The 24,655-nt window shown below is 36.9% G+C and overlaps 1 protein-coding gene across 1 annotated transcript in view; it reads left to right on the top strand.

Annotated features, from left to right (window-relative positions):
- The window catches only part of Adamtsl1 (ADAMTS like 1), a 344,581-nt gene that overhangs the window by 27,392 nt on the left and 292,534 nt on the right, over positions 1-24,655 (top strand). The window contains exon 2 of the mRNA XM_077108065.1: positions 4,432-4,559. Coding sequence (XP_076964180.1) covers positions 4,432-4,559 — 128 coding nt within the window. The remainder of the gene's footprint in view (positions 1-4,431; positions 4,560-24,655) is intronic.

Genomic DNA, 24,655 nt, shown 5'->3' with positions numbered 1-24,655 from the left:
ATCCTGAAATGACTATGATGTTTCTCTAAGTTGAATAACTCAAGACATCATTTTCATAGACTCAACATCCAGGCCTTTCTTCTCTCAGTGTTTGCTAGTTTCTCAAATGCTAGCTCAAAAGATGCCCATTGTTCATTTTCACCCATCCAATAACTATAAAGTAAAATAAATGCTATACTAAGAAAGGGTTTTTCCACTCAAATTCATTATCAGATGTGCTTTTGACTTGTTTTGATAGATCTCTTACTGGTGAAACACTGGCTTACACAAAGAACTCAAGACCATCATCTCACATAACATTGCTGTTGAAATGTACTCTCTTGATTGGTATGTTTAACAGCACCTATAATTTTCTTTTTGAGGCATTTAAATTAAAATATTCCACTCATGTGATAAAAATCAGATTGAGAAATATTGTCTTGGTTATATAGAAAAGCTTAGAATTTGGGTTTCAGAAGCAATCAATATTGCTTTTAGGTAGCCCATTTTCTATTCCTTTTTTCCCTTAAGCCTCAGTTTCCCAAAATAGATACCATTCAAAATATACACTTTAAAAAATGCTTCAATAAAGTCAAAAGACTGCATATTCAAAAGAAAGAGAGAAATAAGCATGAATTCTACCCAGACCAGACACAAAAGTTGTTTACATTGAAGATCATCTTATAGACTGAAATAAGCAAATACTGCTAGTTTTTAAACGAACTGAAAGACATTGTGAAAATGTTGTTTCTGGTTTTAGATGTAAAAGTCTGGCACAGTTAAAGAAGAGGAAAATCACTTTCTCTAACATTAAACATGGATTCAGTTGAAATGAATTATGTTTATTCCACTAGCTAAAAGAAAACTTGGAATTTGTTTCCCTTTGAGAAGGAGGCCCATGCTTGTTTCCAGAATAATGTGAGATCTCTTTCAAAGCAATGTGGGCACTTACTAATTGTGCTGAATTTGTAATTTGTAAGATATTTAGTCAGCAAAATGTCACCATAGAGGCTTTTAGTGCTCTTTAGACAAAACATGAAAAATACCAAGCAACTTTAGCACAGAGTTTGAAACAATTCATTTTTGTAGAAAAACAAAATCACAACCGTACATCATTTCCTAACGATCTTACCCGGAGAACAGCCAGGGGAAACTTCTCTAAGGTTTTGGCGTCCTGGTATTCCTATTTTACAGGGAAATGCAGTTCATATATAAATGCTCCATGTAAGATTTTTTTATATGGTTTTAATTGAATAGCATCAAAGTTTGTATTCACTCATCACACTTCCATTACTGCACAAACCCTAGCTTTTGTGATACTGGTTTCATCTCAGTCGTTTTGAATTTGGATAAATAAGGAGAATGGCATTATACCAATATATGTTTGTCACACAAACAGTAACTTCATCAGGAAAATACTGAGCCTCTGTCAACAGTTCCATCTTCTAGTCACACAGAGAAAACACAAAGGGTTATCAAGAGATGTACAGTAAACTTTTGCAAATCTGAGGAGTGACTTCAATGAGCTTCAGAAGAAGAGACTTAAGTACATGTACTTCAATGGCATAGGACTTTTCTCTTTCACTAGTTAACTTCTTAAACCAGGGTACCTTGCATTATAATGATTACAGATTGGTTTTATTAATCCTAAATTTCAGGCTTTGGAGCTCAATAAATAATTCCTATAGAAAGGATAGACTTTGGGGTTACCAGGTGTATGCCACATTTTATAGTAACCCAATATTGCTGGCAGCTCACAAGCCCCTGGAGATGTAATACCACAGATGACTGCAAGGTAACATGGTAGAAAAGTCAGGATTTCAACGAGTTGATACCCTAAGAGTGCAGTGATTTAGCCAGGTGCAATGGCGCATGTCTGTAATCCCAACAGCTTGGGAGGCTGAGACAGTAGGATCCTGAGTTCAAGGCTAGCCTCAGCAAAAGTGAGGCTTTAAGCAACCCAGTGAGACCCTGTCTCTAAATAAAATACAAAGTAGGGCCGGGGATGTGGCTCAGTGGTTGAGTGCTCCTGAGTTCAATCCCAAACCTGGGTACCAAAAAAAAAAAAAAAAAAGACTGCAGTGACTCTGGTACATTCAACAGAAGAAACCCACATGCCTTACCAGTGTACATCCTGTGACCTTCCAGAGAGAGCACATATGTGTTTACAAATGATGTTAATAACATCATCGATAATGTTGAATAATAATAGCAACTCATGTGTATGCAGTGTTTTTCAAAATGTATGTACTTTTGTTGTAGTAAAATATACATAAAAGTAACAAAATATACATAACAAAATTTACTCTCTTACTCATTTTGAAGTGTAGAGTTAGTGGAATTAAGAGCATTCACATTGTTCTACCACCTCACCACCCACCATCCATCTCCAGAACTTTTTCATCTTCCCATATTGAAACTCTGTACCCATTAAACACCAACTCATCATGCCTTGTCTCCCAGCCCCTGGTGACCATCATTCTATTTTCTTAGTCTATGAATGTGGCCACGCTAGCCACCTCATATGAGGGGAATCACATAGTATGTGTCTGATGTGTCTGGCTTTCTGGCTTACTTCACTTAGCATAATGTCTTCAAGGTCCATTCCTGTTGTAGCATGAGCCAGAATCCCTTCCTCCTCCTTCTCCTCCCCCTCCGCCCCCCTCCTCCTCCCCCTTCTCCTCCTCCTCCTTCTCCTTCTTTTTTTGGTACTTAGGGTAAACCCAGGAGTGCTTAACCATTGAACCACATCCCCAGCCCTTTTTTACTTAGGGCCTTTTCCTTAGGCTTAGGGCCTCACTAAATTGCTAAAGCTGACTTGAACTTTCAATCCTCCTGCCTCAGTCTCCCACACTGCTGGGATCACAGGTGTGTGAAACTACATCCAGCAATCCAGCATCTCCTTCCTTTTTAAAGACTTAGTAATATTCCATTGAATATATATGCTATATTCTGTTTATGCATTCATCTATTCATGAATATTTGGGTTGCTTCCACCTTATTTGCTTTTTGTATATTAACCCTTTTAATCTTCACAAGGATTCAGCATTACAGTTGCCTTTATTGTCCCTATTTTATAAGAAAACAAGAATAAAGAGGTTATGTAGGTACCCAAGTTTAGGCAACTAGGAAGCTCTGGAGCACATATAACCCCTGGCCCAACCCAGACTGAGTTGATCCTCGGTTCATATTTTCCCACTTCTCCTTCAAATGATTTAGGAATCTAAATGAATGATGTATCAGTTAGAAAACCATTTATATAAAATTGTAGGCCAAGTTTCTGATTTTATTTGTATAGGTCTTAAATATCCAAGGAGAAGTCAATTGAACAACTCAGCCCTATCGAAACTATCTTATAAAGCAGTCCATTACCGCAAAATAAAAAATCAATCCCTTACTCTGGCACTAGTTGGGGGCTAAGTTCATTTAGCTAGTTCTCCTACATAGGGTCTGGGTACATGTACTGGCATGCTTATAATATCACCCCCATTTTATCAAAAGTAAAATCGAGGCACAGGGTGTTGGTAAGTTTCTTGGTTCAAGGACACATAGTAAAAAACAGAATCCATACCCAAACTGAGTTTCTACCTCCAGAACTTGTTCTAATTAGCTGTAGCACAAATGCTATCATTTTCTCATCTCTATGAGAAATATTAAGTGCAACACTGAGACCTGTGTCTCAATAATTATCCTTACAGCAGATGCAGATTTTTCTAGGAAGCCTGTAAATAACATGCAGCCCCTGCAATTTTAAAATTATCTCATACAATCATTCCATTTAACAATCTGAAAAGAATAAATTGCTTCATAAAAAGAGTCTTGAAGAACATATGGTTAGATTTTGGAAAGCAGTGCAGGTATGCACATGTCAAGCTTCTCAAAGCAGGAATACCTGTAGAGCAGATGCTTTTCACAAAGAGAGAAAGAATAAATGCATGCACCCAGGGCAAAATTGTGACTTCAGTGTAATCAATCTTCCTTTAACCCAGATTGCTATTTATGGCTTTCTTTTTCATTTGCTTCCTTAGTGCAATCTCTTGTCCTCTTCTTTTATAGCCCAGGATATTTAAATATTCCTCCCTTCAAACATAGACACATTATTAAATTGTTAAGAATGGGATACAGAGCTGGGCACAGTAGCCTATGCCTCCGGAGGCTGAGGCAGGAGGATTAGGAGTTCAAAGTCAGCCTCAGCAACTTAGCGAGGCCCTAAGCAACTCAGTGAGACCCTGTCTCTAAATAAAATACAAAAAAAAGGCGGGGGGCGGGGGGATATGGCTCAGTGGTTAAGTGACCCTGAGTTCAATCCCAGGTACTAAGAAAAAAAAATTGGGTACTGGTTTTCATTTCCAGTATGGCCACTATTACAGACATGCAGCCATCCACATTTCAGGATGCGTGTTTCTGGGTTCCATGCGGACAAGATGCTGACCATCCTCTCATTTCTGGCAGAGCTCCAGGGCAGCACGCTCCGAGGAGGACCGCGATGGCCTATGGGACGCCTGGGGCCCATGGAGCGAGTGCTCACGCACCTGCGGCGGAGGGGCCTCCTACTCCCTGAGACGCTGCCTCAGCAGCAAGTAAGTCCTTTACCCACTATGGCTTCGTGAGAACCAGCGGTGGCCCGTTGAAGGCACATTTTTGTGGTCGGGATGACACAGAACGTTTTGTTGCTCACAAGTCTAGATGAATGGAAGGAAGTGCAAAGAATTAAATTTGAGATTCTTTCTTATGTTCCTCTCCAGCTGAGCATCTATACACTCTTCTGTGATGAGCAATATGCAGTTTATCTCATTTGCCAAGGCAATTTTGTGGTTTTCCTGTTAGAATTGGAAGGAACACTTACTATTTGAAATGGTTCTAGAATCATTAGCTCCATAATATACTGTATTTTTTTTACATCCTTTTAACAATCAAGGTGACAATGGTAGCATTAATATTGGCATTATTAACAACCTGAATGTACGTTCAGTTTCCAATATTACCTAGTACTTTGCAAATGAATGATATATTGGTTTAGTTTTATAAATGTTCTACCAGAAGTTAATCAGTTCAACGAATGGAGGGCTGGAAGAACAGCAATGTCAGTAGAAATTGTAGCATGAAGACAGAGGCAGATAGAAGACGGCTGGACATACTACTGGCCTCTAAGCTGAAAGGAAAAGGCCCAAGGCCTTAGAATGGAAATTTTTTGCTAAGAGTAATAATAATTTGAAACTGCTTCTTGAGCAGTGTGGTCTATGACTAGGTTTGTTTCCAAACTATAAAATACAAAGTGCCATGGTAATTTTTTTTTAATGCAATACTTTATTTGACAGTGAAAAGTGTTAAAGGCAGCAAGAAGGAGGCTTGATCAAAATCACTGTTATAAAACATGAAACAGAAGAAAAAACACATCTGCTGATTCTCCTAGACTTTCTACACACAAGCAGCAGAAAGCAGTGAGATGCACATTCAGGAAGATGTCAACTGACTTTAATAACGATGGGAATTTCTTCAGATCAGGGTCTAAGTCTTCCTCTTTTCTGTTTCTCTGCACAGGGTCTGCAGAGTCTAACAGATATTAGGAGCTTAATAGATGGTTCTTCACTGAACCTGTTGAGAGCTAGAAATCATTTTGGTTCCAAACAGTTCGAATTGTAAATGTACCTTGAGAAATGCGACCAAAAGACTTATCCTGTGAGATGCCAGATCAGTTCTGGTATTTGGGTCTGTGTTGAAGATGGGTCTGCTGGATTGTCTCCACTGGCAAGTTTGTCTTGTCTTTTTTGATACCAGCTTCATATCAACTAGGCTTTTGAATTGATAAAGAGAGGTTAGATAATTCTTCCCTATGACTCATTTGTTTTCTTAATCCTGAGCATAAAAACTTCCTAAATCTGCAATATGTAACGCTACATGAGATAAAGTAACTGATAATAATCATACATCAGTAAAGCCAAGTTTTCAAATTTGGAATGTTTCTGTTGTCTAATGAATATTCTGTAGGAATGAGTCAAAACATGTGTCACAGAACTACTAAGAAATGTGCAAAAAGTTTCATATTATCTCAGTAATATGAATAATACGTTGTGTTAGAATCTTTCACTGAGACATCAAAAATCAGTTTAAGAATTAAGCTAGGGCTGGGGATGTGGCTCAAGCAGTAGCACGCTCGCGTGGCACGCATGCGGCCCAGGTTCAGTCCTCAGCACCACATACTAACAAAGATGTTGTGTCTGCCGAAAACTAAAAAATAAATATTAAAAAAATTCTCTCTCTCTCTCTCAAAAATAAATAAACAAATAAATAAATAAAAAGAATTAAGCTAAAAATCACAAGTAAAATTCTATCATTCCATAAATAATAAAATATTGATGCTATGTGAGAATCAGAAATAACAAATTTTGCCACCTAGTAAATTAAGGCTTTAGTTGTTAGGATTTTATGAAAATACCATAGAAGATATCAGCTTCCTATGTTCATAATGTATTCCAAATATATTATAATGTATTGAGCAAGTAGAATTTAAGTTCTTAAATTATATACACATTGAGGATATGTCTCATTACATTTTTAAATATGAGAAAATGTATTCAGTAAACTCATACTAAACTGCACAAGAAATAAAAAAAAAAAAGAGTGGGATTCCCATTCTTTAAGATTTTGAAGAAGAAAAAAGCTGCCAAATAGATGACATTTCCAAATTTAGCAAGAATATAAAGAACTATTAATGTGTGTCTTTATTTCCAGACAGCTGGTACTTAATGTGGACCAATACATTACACACATGGATACTTTCATACTCTTAAAAGAATTCTAGTCATTCTTTAGCAAATTACAACTTGTTACCATCATTAAACTCTGGAGCAATCTCCAGAGAAGAATTTCTTTTTTTTAATCATGAAGGGACTGTTTGTATGTGCTTTATTGCATATTTCAACGCCATTGCTCAGTAGGGTTTATGTTGATAGGTTTAGGCTGAGCTGTGCTGATTCCAATATTCTTTAGAAAAATGACATATAGGTTGACTCAGCCATTCAGTCCATGATTATACTGGGCTTTCTGCAAACATCATTCCAAGAGAGGACTTCATTAGTTCATTATACCCTAATGACAAATCTCACAGCTACAGGTTTTAAAATGAGCAAAACCAAGACTGAGTTATTGCCTCTGTAGCAATTCTAGAAAATCTGCATCTCCAATACAAGTAAAAGATTCACAGTGATTACATAAATGCCCTTGTGATAATACTATGTAAGTATGTTGTGCAATTAAATGTTCAGAGATGTTGCAATGCTGACTTTTAGAATAACTTGGCTCTTATGTAGTATATTCTTATTTTTAGAATGCACTTGATAATTTAGCCACAAAATAGGCTATCCTTAGACAACTTGGATAGTTTCTGCTATAATTCAAGAAGCTTGTGTGTGTTGTATTTTCAAAAAGAGGCATGCATATATACATACAAATATGTACACTGTGCACATGTGTCCGTGCGCACGCACGTGTGTATGTGTGAGTGTTGGGCCATGATAGAAAATATATATCATTTTTTCTCAGCACCGTGGCTACATCTGTAATCCCAGCAGCTTGGGAGACTTAGATGGGAGGATCAGGAGGCCAAAGCCAGCCTTGGCAACCGTGAGGTGCTAAGCAACTCAGTAAGACCCTGTCTGTAAATAAAAAATATAAAATAGGGCTGGGGATGTGGTTCAGTGGTTGAGTGTCCCTGAGTTCAATCCCCAGTACGCCCCCCAAAAAAAGAAAAAAAAGAAAGAAAGGAAATATGTATCATTTTTTAAATGTCTGAAAGCTGCTGTTGCAGAGAACTCACTCTTATAGGGGCCCACTGTGAACACTGGTCAGGCCCACTCACCCAGAAACAGTCCTCCACAATCAAAATTCAGTTTTCTTTGCTGTGGGATTTTTATATTTGAAATCAGAGATTCCCCAAGGTTTGTGTGTTTCCTTGGCGTTCTCTCTCTCTCTCTTTGTCTGTCTCTCTGACGTTTCATATCAATTCACAGGTTTTGTAAATAGGATTTTCACCTCTGTATTTTCTTTGTTTATGTGGAATGAACATGTGGAACAAGTCTCCTTTGGTACCTATAGATAATCAAATATTCATTTGGCATGAATTCTAGTCTTTAGCCTACTTAGGTTAAATGCTCCTACTCATGGTCTTAGGAGGAAGTGTAATAATCTTCATCATCTCCTAAGTTGTCAAGCACCTAAGAAGCTATTTGTTTTCTTGGTATTTTTCTGGCAGTCACAATCTTCCTCCACTATAACAGCAATTCCTGGGGTTCCAGCCTCATATTCCAAAAAAAGTTAAGCTTTCTTTCAGCAGTCAGTTTGTGGAGAGAGCTAGCATCAAACTTTTCAGTTACATTATTTTATTACAAAATTTAATTTTCCTTAAAATATATAATTCTAAGCAGTGAGAAAGATGAAGTAAGTATGCATGTAAAACAAAATGAAAAAATTCTAATATTTTCTTGTTAATACTTAACTGTAATTAAAACATTGCTTAAATATGGCCCTAGATCTATCCCTCTACTGGATTTAGAACATATTTGACTCTTGTACTTTAGAAATAGATATGTTCTGAGGTCTGTGTTCAGCTTCAAGACTTAAAACCAATTTGAAACAAAAGTTTTCTAATTTCTTTCCCAATAACCAGTACCATTGATTTTAAAGTCTTATTTTTCCTAGATCCTTAGTGCTAATGGAAGCTCTTAATTGCTATACCATTTATCTAGTAGCCCAAGACTGTTGCATAACAACTCCTAAACCTCACATTGCTTGGCTAGATGGTTCTGTGATCTTGGATGGGCTCAATCACATATCCACTTACTGCCACTGATCTGGACAGACTTCACCTGAGCCAACATGGGAAACTGGGTTCTGCTCCATTTGTTCCTCATCCTCCACAAGCTAGCCTAGGCCAGTTCTGCTGGTGATAAAAGAGGTGCAAGAGAGAGCAATTCCCAATGCCCATTCCAAGCTTGTTTGTGGATATTCTATTGGCTAAACTAAGCCACCGGTCAATCAGTGAATGGGAAAGCAAACATGTTACATGAAAAAGTAGGAGACACAGGGAAAGTAAAGAATTGAAATGATTATTATAGTTTAGCTTGAATGATTTTCTATTGTTTTCTTATTCATTTTTAAATGGGCTTAATGAAAATAATGTGTTCTCTCTTATCTCTCCATTCCAGATTTAGACATCTGAATTCAATTCATGTACCTTACACCTTTGGGAATGATCAGAGGTTATGAATATATGTATCCCTAGAGGCTCAGCAATTAATTAGAATGTGCATGGTAGTCTAATAGTAAGCATTCAAATTCAGTCCAAATAAATCCCATCCATCTGCAAATTAACCTGCCAGGTCAATTTTCCAGTCCTGGTCATATGATCTCTTAGGTCACTTTCCCGTATGATTTCTTTTCTTTTTCTTTTTTCTTTTTCTCTTTCTTTTTTTTTTTTTTTTGTACTTGAGGATGGACAGCATGCCTTGATTTTATTTACTTATTTTTATGTGGTGCTAAGGATCGAACCCAGTGCCTCACACATGCTAGGCAAGCACTCTGCCACTGAGCTATAGCCCCAGACCCTCCAGTCTGATTTTTTAAGTCTATCAATAATAATTATTCTATTCCCAATATGCTAGTACTATAAAGGGAGCTAGATTGCCCTGATTTTACATAACAGATTTAATTGTGTTCTCTGATGGATTCTTCTCCCCCATCCTTTTTTTGGAGGCTTGCAAAAAGAAGGCAATGTGTGATTCCCCAACTTTTATCATAAGAGTATTGATAATTGCCTTTGTCTGCAACCCAGGTTTAAGCAACAACCAACTTCACTGATTTCTGTAAGAATATATTCAGTTTCATTCAGTAACTCAGATAATGCAGCTGTTGCTAATCTTACATCACCAAATAACAGATCATGCTTTTGTTTTATGTTAATTACAAAAGAGACTATACCTACTTGCACTTGATATGGTCCTTTATTTTATTCCAAGAGAATTAAACAATGGACCAACTTGACTAGCTGCTGCTTCTTTTTCTAGTTCTTCACCATTCCCACTATTTTGAAATAATACTTAGAGAACACTCATTTGTCTATCCTTTTCTTTTAAATTTGATGTCAAAGAGCTATCTATGAGGACTCTAGGTTTGTCTTCAGCTGGCTAATTTAGTTTTGCCCATAAGGAGTTCCAGATGCATAAGAACTTCATACTGAGAGTAACATGGTCTGTACAACTGCAGTAGGTAGATGCCAAGACCAAGGTCAAGAGGGCAACTGCAGCTCATTTGAGATGGCAATGAGTCTGATAGCTGCAGTTGCCCTCTTGACCTTGGTCTTGGCATCTACCTACTGCAGTTGTTTACCTCACACAATTACAAAATAAGGACAGTGTTAACTTCTGCGCGCTGCTGTCTTTTTACTTTCTCATATGCCAAATTAATTTAGTTGATTAATCTATGGAGAAACAACTTAATACTATAGATTAATTAAGCATATGAATATTCTATTAGTGGGCTTGGCTTCTTCATATGTTTCCAAACAGGAAAAATAAAAGTCCACTTGCAAAGAATTACAGCATTTTTGAAAAGTTAATAAATTTTGAATTGAAAATTTGAGATGAATAATCAGATGAGTAAGAGATTAAAAATCATCACAGCGTGGGGAGAACCTAAAACCAGTAAGATTATGGAATTATTCCCAACAGCTGTGGCTGCCAGAATGGTATCAATATAAGCACAGAAAAATAAATAAAATAAATAGCTCCAAGGAGTCTTATTCCACAGGAATGAGGAAGATCATTCTAAACTCCTTATTTCATAATTGTGTGAGGGAAAGTATGCTAACTTCTCTTATTTTTAATTATAACACATATTTTTTCTTCTATGTAAATATTGATACTTTTAGTCATATAGAAGTTAGTAAATGATCTCTACGTCGTAGAATAATAAATGCCAAAATTGTCAATGGTGAGATTTGGCTTCTTAAGCACATATTTTTCTTCTTTATAAGGCATCTCATCTCTCTCATAACAGCAAATTAAGGTTCACAAGATATTTTTTAAAATTTTAAAACTTTTAGCTCAAGTGAGCACCAAAGGAAGATTTATCTGGTTTTTTTTTTAACCATCTAGTTTTGTATATTATCGGCCTTATTTTCCTTGGAAATGTTTGAGTGTTTGTTTAAAAAAAAAGATATACAAGTTTGGCATAGACCTAACTACTTGTGTCATTTATATGAGGTGGTCTTTTCATTGTGTTAGAGGAGAATGCTCATTTTGAGACATATGTTTAAGAGTTTGAGGTTGCCTTTATTTTACTTTTTGGGTCAAAGCCTAGTTTAAATGTATTACTAGGACTTCTAATATTCCAGGCCATATATCTTAGCAGGGTGTTATTGTTCCAAGGTCCCATCTCCTTTCAGAAGGACAATGAACTAAAGCCAATGACTGAACGTTTAGGACTACTTTGTAGTCTGGTTTATCTGATAAACCAGTTTGTAATAATAAAACATAATTGGAAATGTGTTTGGTGTCTGTAACCTTTACTTGCTATTTTGAGAATTTGTAACTCTAATTTTTTTTTCTGGGCACTTAAAAATTCTTTATTTGGTTTGTTCAAAAGCCTTTCTAAAGTTTTTATTTTTTCTCAATTTTAATTAATTCATTCAATAAATATTTCTTGTACTGCTACTATGTATTAGACAAGTTGGTAAGTCTAACTAAGAATATAAATGCCAAGGGGCAAAAGTGTGAAATTATTTGGAATTTACCAAATTATTAATTTACCACTGAGTTTCTACTGATTGTAGATGCAAGATATTTTGAGAAATAAGAGATTTTCCCTCAAGTTTTGAAAATAATATATCTATAGAATTGGGGTTATTTATTGGTATTCTTATATTTACTTCTATTTTGATAGCATCATTTTATACATCAATTGGGGGAATCCTTATTTTCCCAATTAAGCCATAAAATTCCTCTTCTTTTGTATTTACAGCATTCAGCACAGAGCAAACACTCAAATGCTTGCTTGGTTAATTTGCCTTTAAACTACCTATGCAGTATTGAAAGGCATATGCATTTCTTTAATCTGTACTTCAAGGAGAAGAAGAAAAATATAAAATATTGAACATGTCTATTAAAAGATCAGAACCTAGTCTTTTAAAAAAATATTTTTCGTTGTATATGGACACAATACCTTTATTTTATTTGTTTCTATTTTTATGTGGTGCCGGGGATCAAACACAGTGCCTTATGCATGCTAGGCAAGTGCTCTACCACTGAGCCATGACCCCAGCCCAAGGAACCTAATCTTTATGCCACAGAACCAAAATTGGTGAAAGTAACTGTGCCTTTGCAGAATTGAGAAAATTTTTCATATTTGGACCTAAACTGAGCTGGGAGAGATCATAGAGCCAATTTCCTCTCACTTTCTTTTGATATGATACCTCCTCTTTTTTTTTAATTTTACTAAGAATTTAACAAGAGATTTACACTCAACTCATCTTTAAGTATTGTTAAGTATACTGACAACATTGTTCAGTAGATGTCTAGAACTGATTCATGTTGCGTATCTAAGACTGTATTCATTGAACAGCAACTCCCTGTTTGCCTGCTCCTTAGCCCCAGCAACCTTTCCCCACTCTGTTTCTATGTTTTTGACTATTCTAGATACCTTATGTAAGTGAAATCACACAATATTTATGCTTTGTGACTGGCATATTTTATAACACAATGTCCTCAAAATTCCTCTGCATTGTTGCATACAATAGGATTTCCTTGTTTTTAAAAGCAGAATAATATTGTGTTGTATGAATTTATCACATTTTCTTAATCCACTCACCCATCAGTGGACATTTTTAGGTTGTATGCACATCTTAACTCTTGTGGGTAATGCTGCAATGAACATGGTATTCATGTTATTCAGATTTATTTTTGAGATTCTGGTTTCAATTCTTATGGGTAAGAACCCAGAAGCGGGGCTGGGGATGTGGCTTAGGCGGTGGCGTGCTCGCCTGGCATGTGTGCGGCCCCGGTTCGATCCTCAGCCCCACATACAGACAAAGATGTTGTGTCCGCCAAATACTAAAAAATAAATATTAAAATTCTCTCTCTCTCTCCCTCTTTCTCACTCTTTCACTCTTTCTTTAAAAAAAAAAAAAAAGAACCCAGAAGCAGGATTTCCAGATCTGCTAATATTTCTATCTTTAATACTTTGATGAGGGACCTCCACATTGTTCTCCACATTGTCTGCACTGTTTTTTATTCCCACCAATAGTGTGCAAGAGTTCCCTCTTCTCTGCATCCTCACCAACACAGATCTTTTCTCTTTTCAATAACAGCCATCCTAACAGGTATGAAGTGATACCTCATAGTGTTTTGATTGCATTTCCTTGATGACTAGTGATGTTGAATATCTTTGCATGTACCTGTTGTCCATTTGTATGTATTCTTTTGGGAAATGTCTATTCAGAAGCCATAACCATATTTAAATTGGATTGGTTTTGCTGCTAAGATGAAGGAGTTCCTTATATGTTTTGGATATTACCCCTTGTTAGATATGTGGTTTGCAAATATTTTCTCCCATTCCGTAGATTGTCTTTTCACTCCCTTTGTTATTTCCTTTGTAGTGCAGGATCTTTTTCCTTTGATATAGTACCACCTGTCTATTTTTGTTCTTGTAGTCTGTGGTTTTTAGTGTCATATCTGAGAAATCATTGCCAAAACCAATGTCATGGAGCCTTTCTCCTATGTTTTTCCTATGTTTTCTTCTATAGTTTCAGGCCTTAGGTTTATGTCTTTAATACATTTTGAATTGATTTTTGTACATGGTGAAAGATAAGAGTGCAATTTTATTCTTTTGCCTGTGAATGTCAGGTTTTACCAAAAGCATTTGTTGAAAAGACTGTTCTTTCCCCATTGTGTATCCTTGGTACACAATGTCAAAGATCAGTTGACAACTGTGTGAGTTTATTTCTAGATGTTCTATTCTGTTCCATTAGTCTACATCTGTCTTTATGCTATTACCATACTATTATAATTACTGTAGCTTTGTCAAATATTTGAAATCAGGAAGTATGGTGCCTCTAGCTTTGTTCTTCCTTCTCAAGATTGCTTTGACTCTCCAGGGGACTTGGTGGTTCCATATGGATTTTAGGATTAGTTTTTCGAATTTCTGCAAAAAAACTTCCACTGGGATTTTGAGAGAAAATGCATTGGATTTATAGATCATTTGGTAGAGTATGGACATTTTAACAATATTAAGTCTTCCACCCTGTGCACATAGAATATTTTTTTACTTATTTGTTTTATCTTTATTTTCTTTCATCAATGTTTTGTCATTTCCAGTGAAAAGTCTTTCACCTAATTATTTCAGTTTATTTATGTATTTTATTTTATTGATGCTATTGTAAATGGGACTATTCTCCTAAATACCTTTCTGTTTACTTCATTGTTAATGTATAGGGACACAACTGATTTTTATATTGATTTTGTTCCTATAATTTGATCAAAGTTTTTATTAGTTCTAACAGGATTTTTGTTGTATTTTTAGAGATTTCTACAATGTAATATTATGCCATCTTCAAACGGAGATGATTTTACTTTTTTCTTTTTTGTCTGATTGTCCTGCTAGGAGTTCCATTATTATGTTGAATAGAAGTGCCAAGATGGGCATCCTTCCCTTGTTCTTGATCTTAGAGGAAAAAAACACTGAGTAAGATGTTATCTGTGGGCTTTTCAAATATGGTGTTTATTTTCCTAAGGAAATTTCCTTCTATTCCAATTTTTGTTTTAATCATGAAAGGTGTTGAATTTTTTTCTGTATCTATTAACATGATCGTGTGATTTTATTCCTCTTTCTGTTAAGGAGGTAGTTCTTAACCTTAGCTGCCCTTCAGGATCAGCTGGTAAATTTAAATATAAAATAAAAACATGCAGATACATAAATTTGGGGGTGGATTCCTGCCATCAGAAATATTATAAAAATTCTTTAAATGATTTTTAATTTCCATCCAGGGTTAGAAGTGCTATTCTATTGATGGGGATCTTTGTGAAAAGATGAGGTTTGTCTTTAGCTCCCTAGGAATTTAGAGTCAGAGAATGAAGAATAGGAGGAATTTTCTGATAAAGAAACATGTCAAAATTCTTCATTCAGCTTTCTATGAAATGACCCTCTCTGCTATATGGGAGGGATGGTCTGGGTACCAGCATTCAAGGTATAAAACCGATGGTTGCACCAGGTTCTACTGTGAGCCACAGGGATAACTTTTCTGAGCAGTTATATAGCTAAGCAGTATGAATCACTCTCAGCCTTGCCCAGTGAAGCTAATGTACTAAGCACTTTCTGAGATTTCCTTTCATTCAATTTTCAACTAAGCCTATAAAAATGATCTCAGTTTCCAAGTTGGTAATGATTGACCAGATTAATGTCTCCAAATCCTTAAACCTTCCAATCCATAGAGTTGAGTTTAACTTTTCATCTTCCATTCAGCATCCATTCCAATGGACCTTCTCTCCCTGTCAGCTAAAAAAAGAAAGCCTTCCTAATGCTACCAAATTCTATCATCTCCTTTGTTTGAGCCTTATTTGTAGGAGATAGAAAATCTAATTGTTTTGCCTAATTTTAATCAGAGAGAGAAGCACAGGCAGAGACAGAGATAGACACTGAATATTAAGAGCAAAAAGAGGGATATCAGAGCTGTGGGCATTGGGGAAGCTGTAGAACACTAGGTGACATCAGATTCATGCACCATCATTAGCAAAAGCCATAACGACATAACTACCAACATCAAATAGCTGCAGAACTAGGCTCCATCTCTGGGCTGGGGATAGGGCTTCAGGTCAGGGAAGGATCCTGTCCTAGGAAGAGAGAGAGTCATGCTGTGGGCAGCAGAACTAACAACCAGCCTCTGAGATAATTTTTATCCTACTTTGTAGATTATCCCTTTTGTTTTTTATGGAACTACTAATTTTGAATTTTGGCCCCACTATTTTCTAGTTGTATGACATTGGGCTGGATTTTAATTTTTCTGGGATTTAATTTGCTCATCTATGAAATCCAGGGGGCAGTGCCTGGAACAGAGTAAGCATTTAATAAATATTTGTTGAATGAATATCCCAAATGTCCTTCAACTAAAAGTGAAATGTGTGACCCTGAAAAGAGGCACTTTCTCATCCAGATACACAGTTAAAGCCCATTTGGCTGCTAGATAGGAGAAGGAACAGAAGTTGCTCCTAATATACATGGTTTTAAAGAGAAATGCTGTGATTCTCCAGAACCCCATTTTGCAATGGACATCTGGGTGATATGGAAAGATGAGAGAACTTTTGTCTCTAGCCAAGATAACTCATACATTTCCAACTCAAGGGTTGTGTCGGGTGAGGTTGTTAGAGCCCTAGTGTTTTATAATATACATTTTCCTCCTGGGGAAGATGGAAGAGTTGGACTTGATATTGCTAAAACACATTTGTTTTTATTCTCATTCTTTGCCTCTTTTGGCTACTGAGCAAATATAAGATCATTTGCAAACCTTATGGCTTGTGTGTATGTATTATAAAGCACACGTCCTTCCTGCTTCTGGATCTCAAGCCAAAGGCTCCAATCGCCCAGCCCCCACCCCAGCCGTCTTTCCAAGGGAGCAAATGCATTGCAGTGACAAACACAACTAGAGTAAATACATGAAAATAAACATATCCCTAGCTAAGAGCCAAGAGTTTTTTTTTTCCCCCCGCTCCTTTGGTAGCTATTTAGTTTCATTTTAAACTTTTCCTCTTTAACTTATCGTAGGAAGATTTTAATCAGGTTTTGGGGTCCAAATATGAGGCTGAAAGTTCTTCATGGCCTAAAATTAGCTTGACAATTTTCCTTCTGCTTTAGTCCTTCCCTCTTCCTTTCACCATCATTTCCTTGTTCCTTCCCTTTCACCAACATTTCCTTGTCTCCTTCCCTCCTTTCCAGCTCTCTTGAGTGCTAACAATGTCCCCGGGCCCTTGCTAGGCACTGCAGCTCAGACTTCAGGGGAGAAAAGCAGATCAACAGACAAAATAAGGTTTCCTGAAAATGAAAGGAGGCCTGGGTGACTGCAGAACTCTGTCCTAGTCCTTGGAAATGCTGGACTCTGCTGCCTCTGGGTCTCTGGTCCTGAAGAGCCACTACCTACAATGCCCCTCCCTGCCCATGTGCACCAATCAAATTCCTGAATGTTAATTAAAGCCACCCGCAGGCTCCCAGGGCTACCTTTGTAAGGTATCCTATTCACACCACTTGAGTCATCTTTGCATGATCTGGCTGTCCCAACACTGCTCTCACTGGGGTATCACTGCTGTGGTGACAGGTGGTATCTTGCTTTTAATTAATTAATTTTTTTTTTTTGGTACCTTCCCACCTTGCACATACTTAGTCCATGTTGGATGAATTTACTGAAAAGCATATATATATATATAATAGTTTTGGCAGCAGGAGTAGAGAGGGAGGACTGGTTCTCTAATTCTCTAATTCTCCTTTTTCTATTCACATTCTTGGGACTCCTGCAGCCCATTTAGAACATCTTACCTAAGAATCTCCTTTGTAAGTTATTTCCCTCTCATTTACCTCTCTCTCTTTCAAATCCCTTCTGTATTCAGTATCCACACCATACCTATCTGTTGTTGACTAGCTGTTAAATTGTTGTATATTCTCTGATTAATGTGGATTGTTTCCAAAGAATTATAGCTTTGTAAGAGTCAGGAGATGTCATCATAGTTGTATCTTTCACAACGCCTTACTTCATACTGGTTTAGACTGGATGCTCAATAAATATGTTAAGTGACTGTAAATCAGAAAGCATTATATAAAGGCTTGTTAACCAGGAAGTGCTGCCCAGGGGCTCCTTCTCATGGTGGGAGTGCTTATTGTATATTGTTTCATTAGATGGTCAGGGCCATATTCTCAGAGCAGTTTCTCCTTCGTTAGAAGCCAAGCATGATCATTATGGTTTATGATGTTGTGCTTCATGCTTTTTTCTTATTTTGATTAAATAAGCATTCTGCTCATTTTCATAACCCTAACCCATATTTGTGAATACTTGATGCTTTGTTGTAACATGTCCGTCTTTGCAAAAGAGGTAGAGATATATAAAATCATACTTGTTTGGAAAAAAAAAAAATCAGCGTGATTTTTCTAGTTGTAATTTGGAACATACCAAACACTCAGAATAGCAAATAAACCAGCTTGAAACTCACAGAACAAACTCCAAATTCTGTATAAAATTCATATATGATCTAAAATTTAGTTTAAGAGCTCTAAAACCTTCTAACTATTGCTCAATAATCAAGCAAAAGTCTAAGACAGGTGTAGGAATACATGTTTATAACCCAGCTACTCAGGAGGTGGAGGCAGAAGAATTGCAAGTTGGAGGGCAGTCTGGACAGACCCTATCTCAAAATAAAATAAAAAGAGCTAGAGATGTAGTTCAGTGGTAGAGTACTCATTTTGCATGTGCAAGGCCCTGAGTTCAATCTCTAGTATTGAAAAAAAAAAAAAATCTGTGAAAAATCCAGAGATCCTTTTTGAATTCCTTCTGGTTGAAAGGAGATCAAACAACTAGAGAGGATGTTGTCTTAGACTATTTTCCCCCAATCTACATAATTTCCATTGATATCAAATTTAGTTTCCACATTAGGTTTTAGTAACTCTCTATACAAAAGCCAGGGTCTCCAAGTTGGCAGTGCATTCAGTACATTTTTATAATGAGAGATTATTATAGAGCAGAAGTGTTGAAATATAAAACTGAGGTCACAAAACATGTTATCTATGCCGAAGAAGCACTTTTAAGTCTAGTCCACAATTTATGGCATTATTTTTTAATCTGGGCCTCCACCATTCCTGAGTCGATGTTAAGGCTGACTCTTCTTTTGGCTCATTAGGCCACAGTGGAGCCTCTGGCAGGCTGTGAAGAATCAGTGTGACCCGGCTGTGTCTGTTCCCAGCCAACTCGCCTCCTGACCGATGAAGGCTGGCAGCACGCCTCCTTGTTGTTGGTTGTATTATTACAGCAGAAAAGCTTTCGCAAAAGCCACATTTATCAGCTTGTCATAATAGTTTGGCTTGTATATCTATCTGTTCAGAAAAAAAAATAATAAATCTCTCCCTTATCCCTAATCTATTTGAGGCTTGTGATGTATCACATGCCGAAAAAGCAGTGGGAAACATAGAGATCCTGCATGGGACTCAGGGACCCTTCAAACAAATGATTAAGGAAAAGAAGTATTTTTTAAAAATCTTTTAAAAATTATTTGTTCTTTTTAGTTATACATGACAGTAGACTGTATTTTGACACATTGTACATACATATAGTATAATTCCCTTTCTTGTGGTTGTACACCATATGGAGTTACACTGTTTGTGTATTCATATATGAACATAGGAAAGTTATGTCTGATTCATTCGGTCTTTCCATTCCCAGCCCCTCTCCCTTCCTTCTTTCTCCCCTTCCCCCTGCCCAGACTAGTGAACCTCTACCCCCTCACCTCCCACCCCATCCCTGCCTATTGTGAATCGGCATCCCGGAGAGTATATTCAGCCTTTAGTTTTTTAGAGATTGGCTTATTTACTTAGCATAATAGTTTCTGGTTCCATTCATTTACTGGCAGATGTCTTAATTTCATTCTTCTTTATGACTGAATAATATTCCATCGTGTATATGTATCACATGAAAAGAGGTATTTTTTTCTGTGTGCTTTTGAAAGTCCCAGAGCACCAGGAACCTCTATCTCTTGTATTAAAGCTACTTTTCCTCTGCAGGCTGTGTTTTAGGGATGCATTATTTTCCCAGAATGTTAGTGATTTTGTTTGATAAAGGAGCTTTAAACACAAATGAGAAAAAGAATTAAGTGTACCTACAAAGAAGTTCAAAGATACTTCTTTAACTATTTAAGATCAGTTTTTCATAGATATGTATTACCACATTTTATATTGCTTGTTATAGAAAATTTTGTAAGAAATCTGCTATTGTTTGAGGTAGGCAATTGTCTGAAAGTACATGGCAAAGTGGAGGGAGGTAGGCTCAAAATCATTATTCAGACAAAATATACATTAATTTAATGTCAGTTAAAAACAAATTAAAATCTATTAATATTAGTAGTACTCACTAGAGGTACATACTAGGGCATTTCCAGTTATTTAGAAACATGCTGTATAAGAAAAATACAATGTAAACATGATTGTCTGTAGATATTTTTTTGAAGAGACAGTGCAGAATTTATTCCTCTTGTTGGGCTCAAGCTTCCCCCAAATAATGTTTCCATGTGAACAAGGTTTGTTTTGTTTTAAGACACGATAAATCAGAATTAACTCTTGACTATTTTAAACATGGAGTACCATATAAAGCACATGGAATGACCTTTTTTTTTTTTTTTTTTTTTTTTTTTTAATTAATTTTTATTGTAGGTTGTTCAAAACATTACATAGTTTTTGATATATCATAATTCACACTTTGATTCAAGTGGGATATGAACTCCCATTTTTACCCCATATACAGATTGCAGAATCACATCAGTTGCACATTGATTTACATATTGCCATTCTGGAGTCTGTTGTATTCTGCTGCCTTTCCCATCCTCCGCTATCCCCCCTCCCCCCTCCCCTCCCCTCTTCTCTCTCTACCCCCTCTACTGTACTTCATTTCTCCCCCTTATATTTTCCCTCCTTTCCCCTCACTTCCTCTTGTATGTAATTTTGTATACCCCTGAGGGTCTCCTTCCATTTACATGCAATTTCCCTTCTCTCTCCCTTTCCCTCCCACCTCTCATCCCTGTTTAATGTTAATCTTCTTCTCATGCTCTTCTTCCCTACTCTGTTCTTAGTAACTCTCCTTATATCAAAGAAGACATTTGGCATTTGTTTTTAAGGGATTGGCTAGCTTCACTTAGCATAATCTGCTCTAATGCCATCCATTTCCCTCCAAATTCTATGATTTTGTCATTTCTTAATGCAGAGTAATACTCCATTGTGTATAAATGCCACATTTTTTTTATCCATTCGTCTATTGAAGGGCATCTAGGTTGGTTCCACAGTCTTGCTATTGTGAATTGTGCTGCTATGAACATGGATGTAGCAGTGTCCCTATAGTGTGCTCTTTTTAGGTCTTTAGGGAATAGACCGAGTAGTGGAATAGCTGGATCAAATGGTGTTTCCATTCCGAGCTTTCCAAGAAATCTCCATACTGCTTTCCAAATTGGCCGCACCAATTTGCAGTCCCACCAGCAATGTACAAGAGTACCCTTTTCTCCACATCCTCGCCAGCACTTGTTGCTGTTTGACTTCCTAATGGCTGCCAATCTTACTGGAGTGAGATGGTATCTTAGGGTGGTTTTGATTTGCATTTCTCTGACTGCTAGAGATGGTGAGCATTTTTTCATATACTTGTTGATTGATTGTATGTCCTCCTCTGAGAAATTTCTGTTCAGGTCCTTGGCCCATTTGTTGATTGGGTTATTCGTTATCTCATTGTCTAATTTTTTTAGTTCTTTGTATATTCTGGATATTAGGGCTCTGTCTGAAGTGTGAGGAGTAAAGATTTGTTCCCAGGACGTAGGCTCCCTATTCACCTCTCTTATTGTTTCTTTTGCTGAGAAAAAACTTTTTAGTTTTAGTAAGTCCCATTTGTTGATTCTAGTTATTAACTGTTGTGCTATGGGTGTCCTATTGAGGAATTTGGAGCCCGACCCCACAGTATGTAGATCATAGCCAACTTTTTCTTCTATCAGACGCCATGTCTCTGATTTGATATCAAGTTCCTTGATCCACTTTGAGTTAACTTTTGTGCATGGCGAGAGAAAGGGATTCAGTTTCATTTTGTTGCATATGGATTTCCAGTTTTCCCAACACCATTTGTTGAAGATGCTATCCTTCTTCCATTTCATGCTTTTAGCCCCTTTATCAAATATAAGATAGTTGTAGTTTTGTGGATTGGTTTCTGTGTCCTCTATTCTGTACCATTGGTCCACCTGCCTGTTTTGGTACCAGTACCATGCTGTTTTTGTTACTATTGCTCTGTAGTATAGTTTGAAGTCTGGTATAGCTATGCCGCCTGATTCACATTTCCTGCTTAGAATTGTTTTTGCTATTCTGGGTCTTTTATTTTTCCATATGAATTTCATGATTGCTTTCTCTATTTCTACAAGAAATGCCGTTGGGATTTTGATTGGCATTGCATTAAACCTATAGAGAACTTTTGGTAATATCGCCATTTTGATGATGTTACTTCTACCTATCCATGAACAGGGTATATTTTTCCATCTTCTAAGATCTTCTTCTATTTCTCTCTTTAGGGTTCTGTAGTTTTCATTGTATAAGTCTTTCACCTCTTTTGTTAGGTTGATTCCCAAGTATTTTATTTTCTTTGAGGATATTGTGAATGGGGTGGTTGTCCTCATTTCCATTTCAGAGGATTTGTTGCTGATATACAGGAATGCCTTTGATTTATGCGTTGGAATGACCTTTTAAGCTTGAGAGTGAACCAGAGCAAAGGGAAAGATTAAAAAGTAGACTTGTAGAAGCCCCAAGGATGACATGTCATTGAACTCCCTTTCTTTTCACACCAGGCAAGACCACAGCTACCCATCTGTCACACAGACTACAGCTGTATCCCCAGGTGTCCAGCTTCAAGTTCCAGCCATAGATGAGGATACTGAGCATCTGAGGATAACTTTATACACAGGGTCCAAAGGGTCACATGGCTTCCTTTGTAGCAGCTGAATTGACTGGTATCAGGTTTTTTTTTTTTCTTGAAAGAACCTCTTGCAATAATGTATCAACAGCAAAAGAAAAGAAGCAGGGGTGCCCTTGCCTTTGGTCCTCTCAGGTGTTCCGAGAATTTGCACTTCCTCTTGAAGTCTTTGTAAAAAGCCCCCAAACGGAGAAGTGTTTGGACTGGCTCCTCAGGGACAACCTCATGCTGTACCTATAGCTCCAGTGAGTACTGAAATGCTCATTCCAAGTGAAGGACAATAGTGCCACAGTATCATGTGAAATCAATCCCCGCTGTGATTGTGAATCTGCTGGTCTTGGCTAATCCATGGTCACTCAGCTCCAACAGTCTAAGTGCCCCAGGGTCCCTCAGGCTTTGTCTGTTCTCCTAAAAAGAGCTCATAGTTGTCTTTTGGATAACTGAAAGAGATATGTAAGCAGATGGGCCGTCCTATTTTGAAATTCTTTACCTAGGGGCCATAATTGAAAGGCAGGTGGTGTTCAGCAAAATAATGTTACCTGCTCTTCCATAGCAGCTTTCTTGGGTTTGGGAAGTCAGATAAAGTCTGAGTTTCATGAGGCTAAAACAAGTTCAGTTGTGCTTAAGGACTCTGAAGTTTCAAGTGCACAGTTACCAGATTTTCTTGAGACTGTCCAATGACACCAGGTACAAGTCTAATAATGTCACCAGAAGGATCCATTTGCTCAGAGAGGAAATGAGAAAAATTTTAAGATTAAAAAAGAGAGAAACCGGGCTGGGTCTGGGGCTCAGTGGTAGCACACTTGCCTGGCATGTGTGAGGCACTGGGTTTGATTCTCAGCACAACATATATGTAAATAAATAAAGGTCTATAACCAAGTTTTAAAAAAAAATTAAAATAAGAGAGAGAGAGAAACCAAATACACTCCTCCCTCTTAATAAAGAATTATATAAGCAGGCAAGAAAGAAAGATCAATAAAAGGCTAAAGCAATTTGCAAAATAACAGTTTTAATTTTCAATGGCAATTCATCTCTTCTTAAGGTTGTTAAATTATGATAATCAAAAATAAGATAGCACGAGGACTTTAAGAGTTGAAGGAATCTGGAGGGTTTTGTTATTTGTTAATGAGAGACAAAATACACCTCAAGTCTACAATAATTTCATTTTAACTAAATTCTGGTAACTTTATCTAAAGTCTGAATAATTCACAAATAATGATTGCGATTGAGATAATCATTGTCTGAGAGAAGAAATTAAGTCCAAATTAATAAGTAGCTAAGAGTGAAGTATTGAAATAAACAAGGAAATTTCTGGACAGATTTGGATTGGGATATATTCTAATATTTATGTGGTGCTCTTGCATACTCGAGGCAGGCCATAACTGGTACAGTCCTTGACTCACTGAACACCGTCCTGTGTCATGTAGTTGGCACTGGGAGAAGGCAGTGACTTCTATTCTGTGTTATCAGTGCTCTGTAATTTTTCTCAGAAATCATTTTGGACTAAAGTTTCTGATGTTTGTTTTCTTCTCCAGAGGTGAACTTTTTAAAATTTGATTAAATGTGCAGGAACCCACTCAACTGTTTTATATTAGCAAACTTAAAAAGAGAAAGAGAGAGAGAGAGAGAGAGAGAGAGAGAGAGAGAGAGAGAGAGATTGATTGATTTTGTACTACTTCTCAGATACACAGATAAGGCTTTTGTGCCCAGATAAATACCTTGAGTAAAGAAATTCACAGTTGGCAGAAACTAAAATCCTTGCAGTGGAATAGTCACTTTGCTACTGACATAAAATTTATATTCAAGTTTAATACATTTGAATTTTTAAAATGAGCTTCTCTGCACTGAAATTCTTCCACATTGCATCTTACTGATGAGTGTTTCTCTTGGAGATATTCCAGTGCGTGTCTAGGTTTGCTTTACTGGAAGTGGATTTACCAGAATTAAGAA

The sequence above is a fragment of the Callospermophilus lateralis genome, chromosome 2 (genome assembly GCF_048772815.1).
Source record: "Callospermophilus lateralis isolate mCalLat2 chromosome 2, mCalLat2.hap1, whole genome shotgun sequence".
Classification (NCBI taxonomy): Eukaryota; Metazoa; Chordata; class Mammalia; order Rodentia; family Sciuridae; genus Callospermophilus; species Callospermophilus lateralis.
Note: the sequence above shows the minus strand (reverse complement) of the source record. Positions and strands in the feature narration are given on the sequence as shown.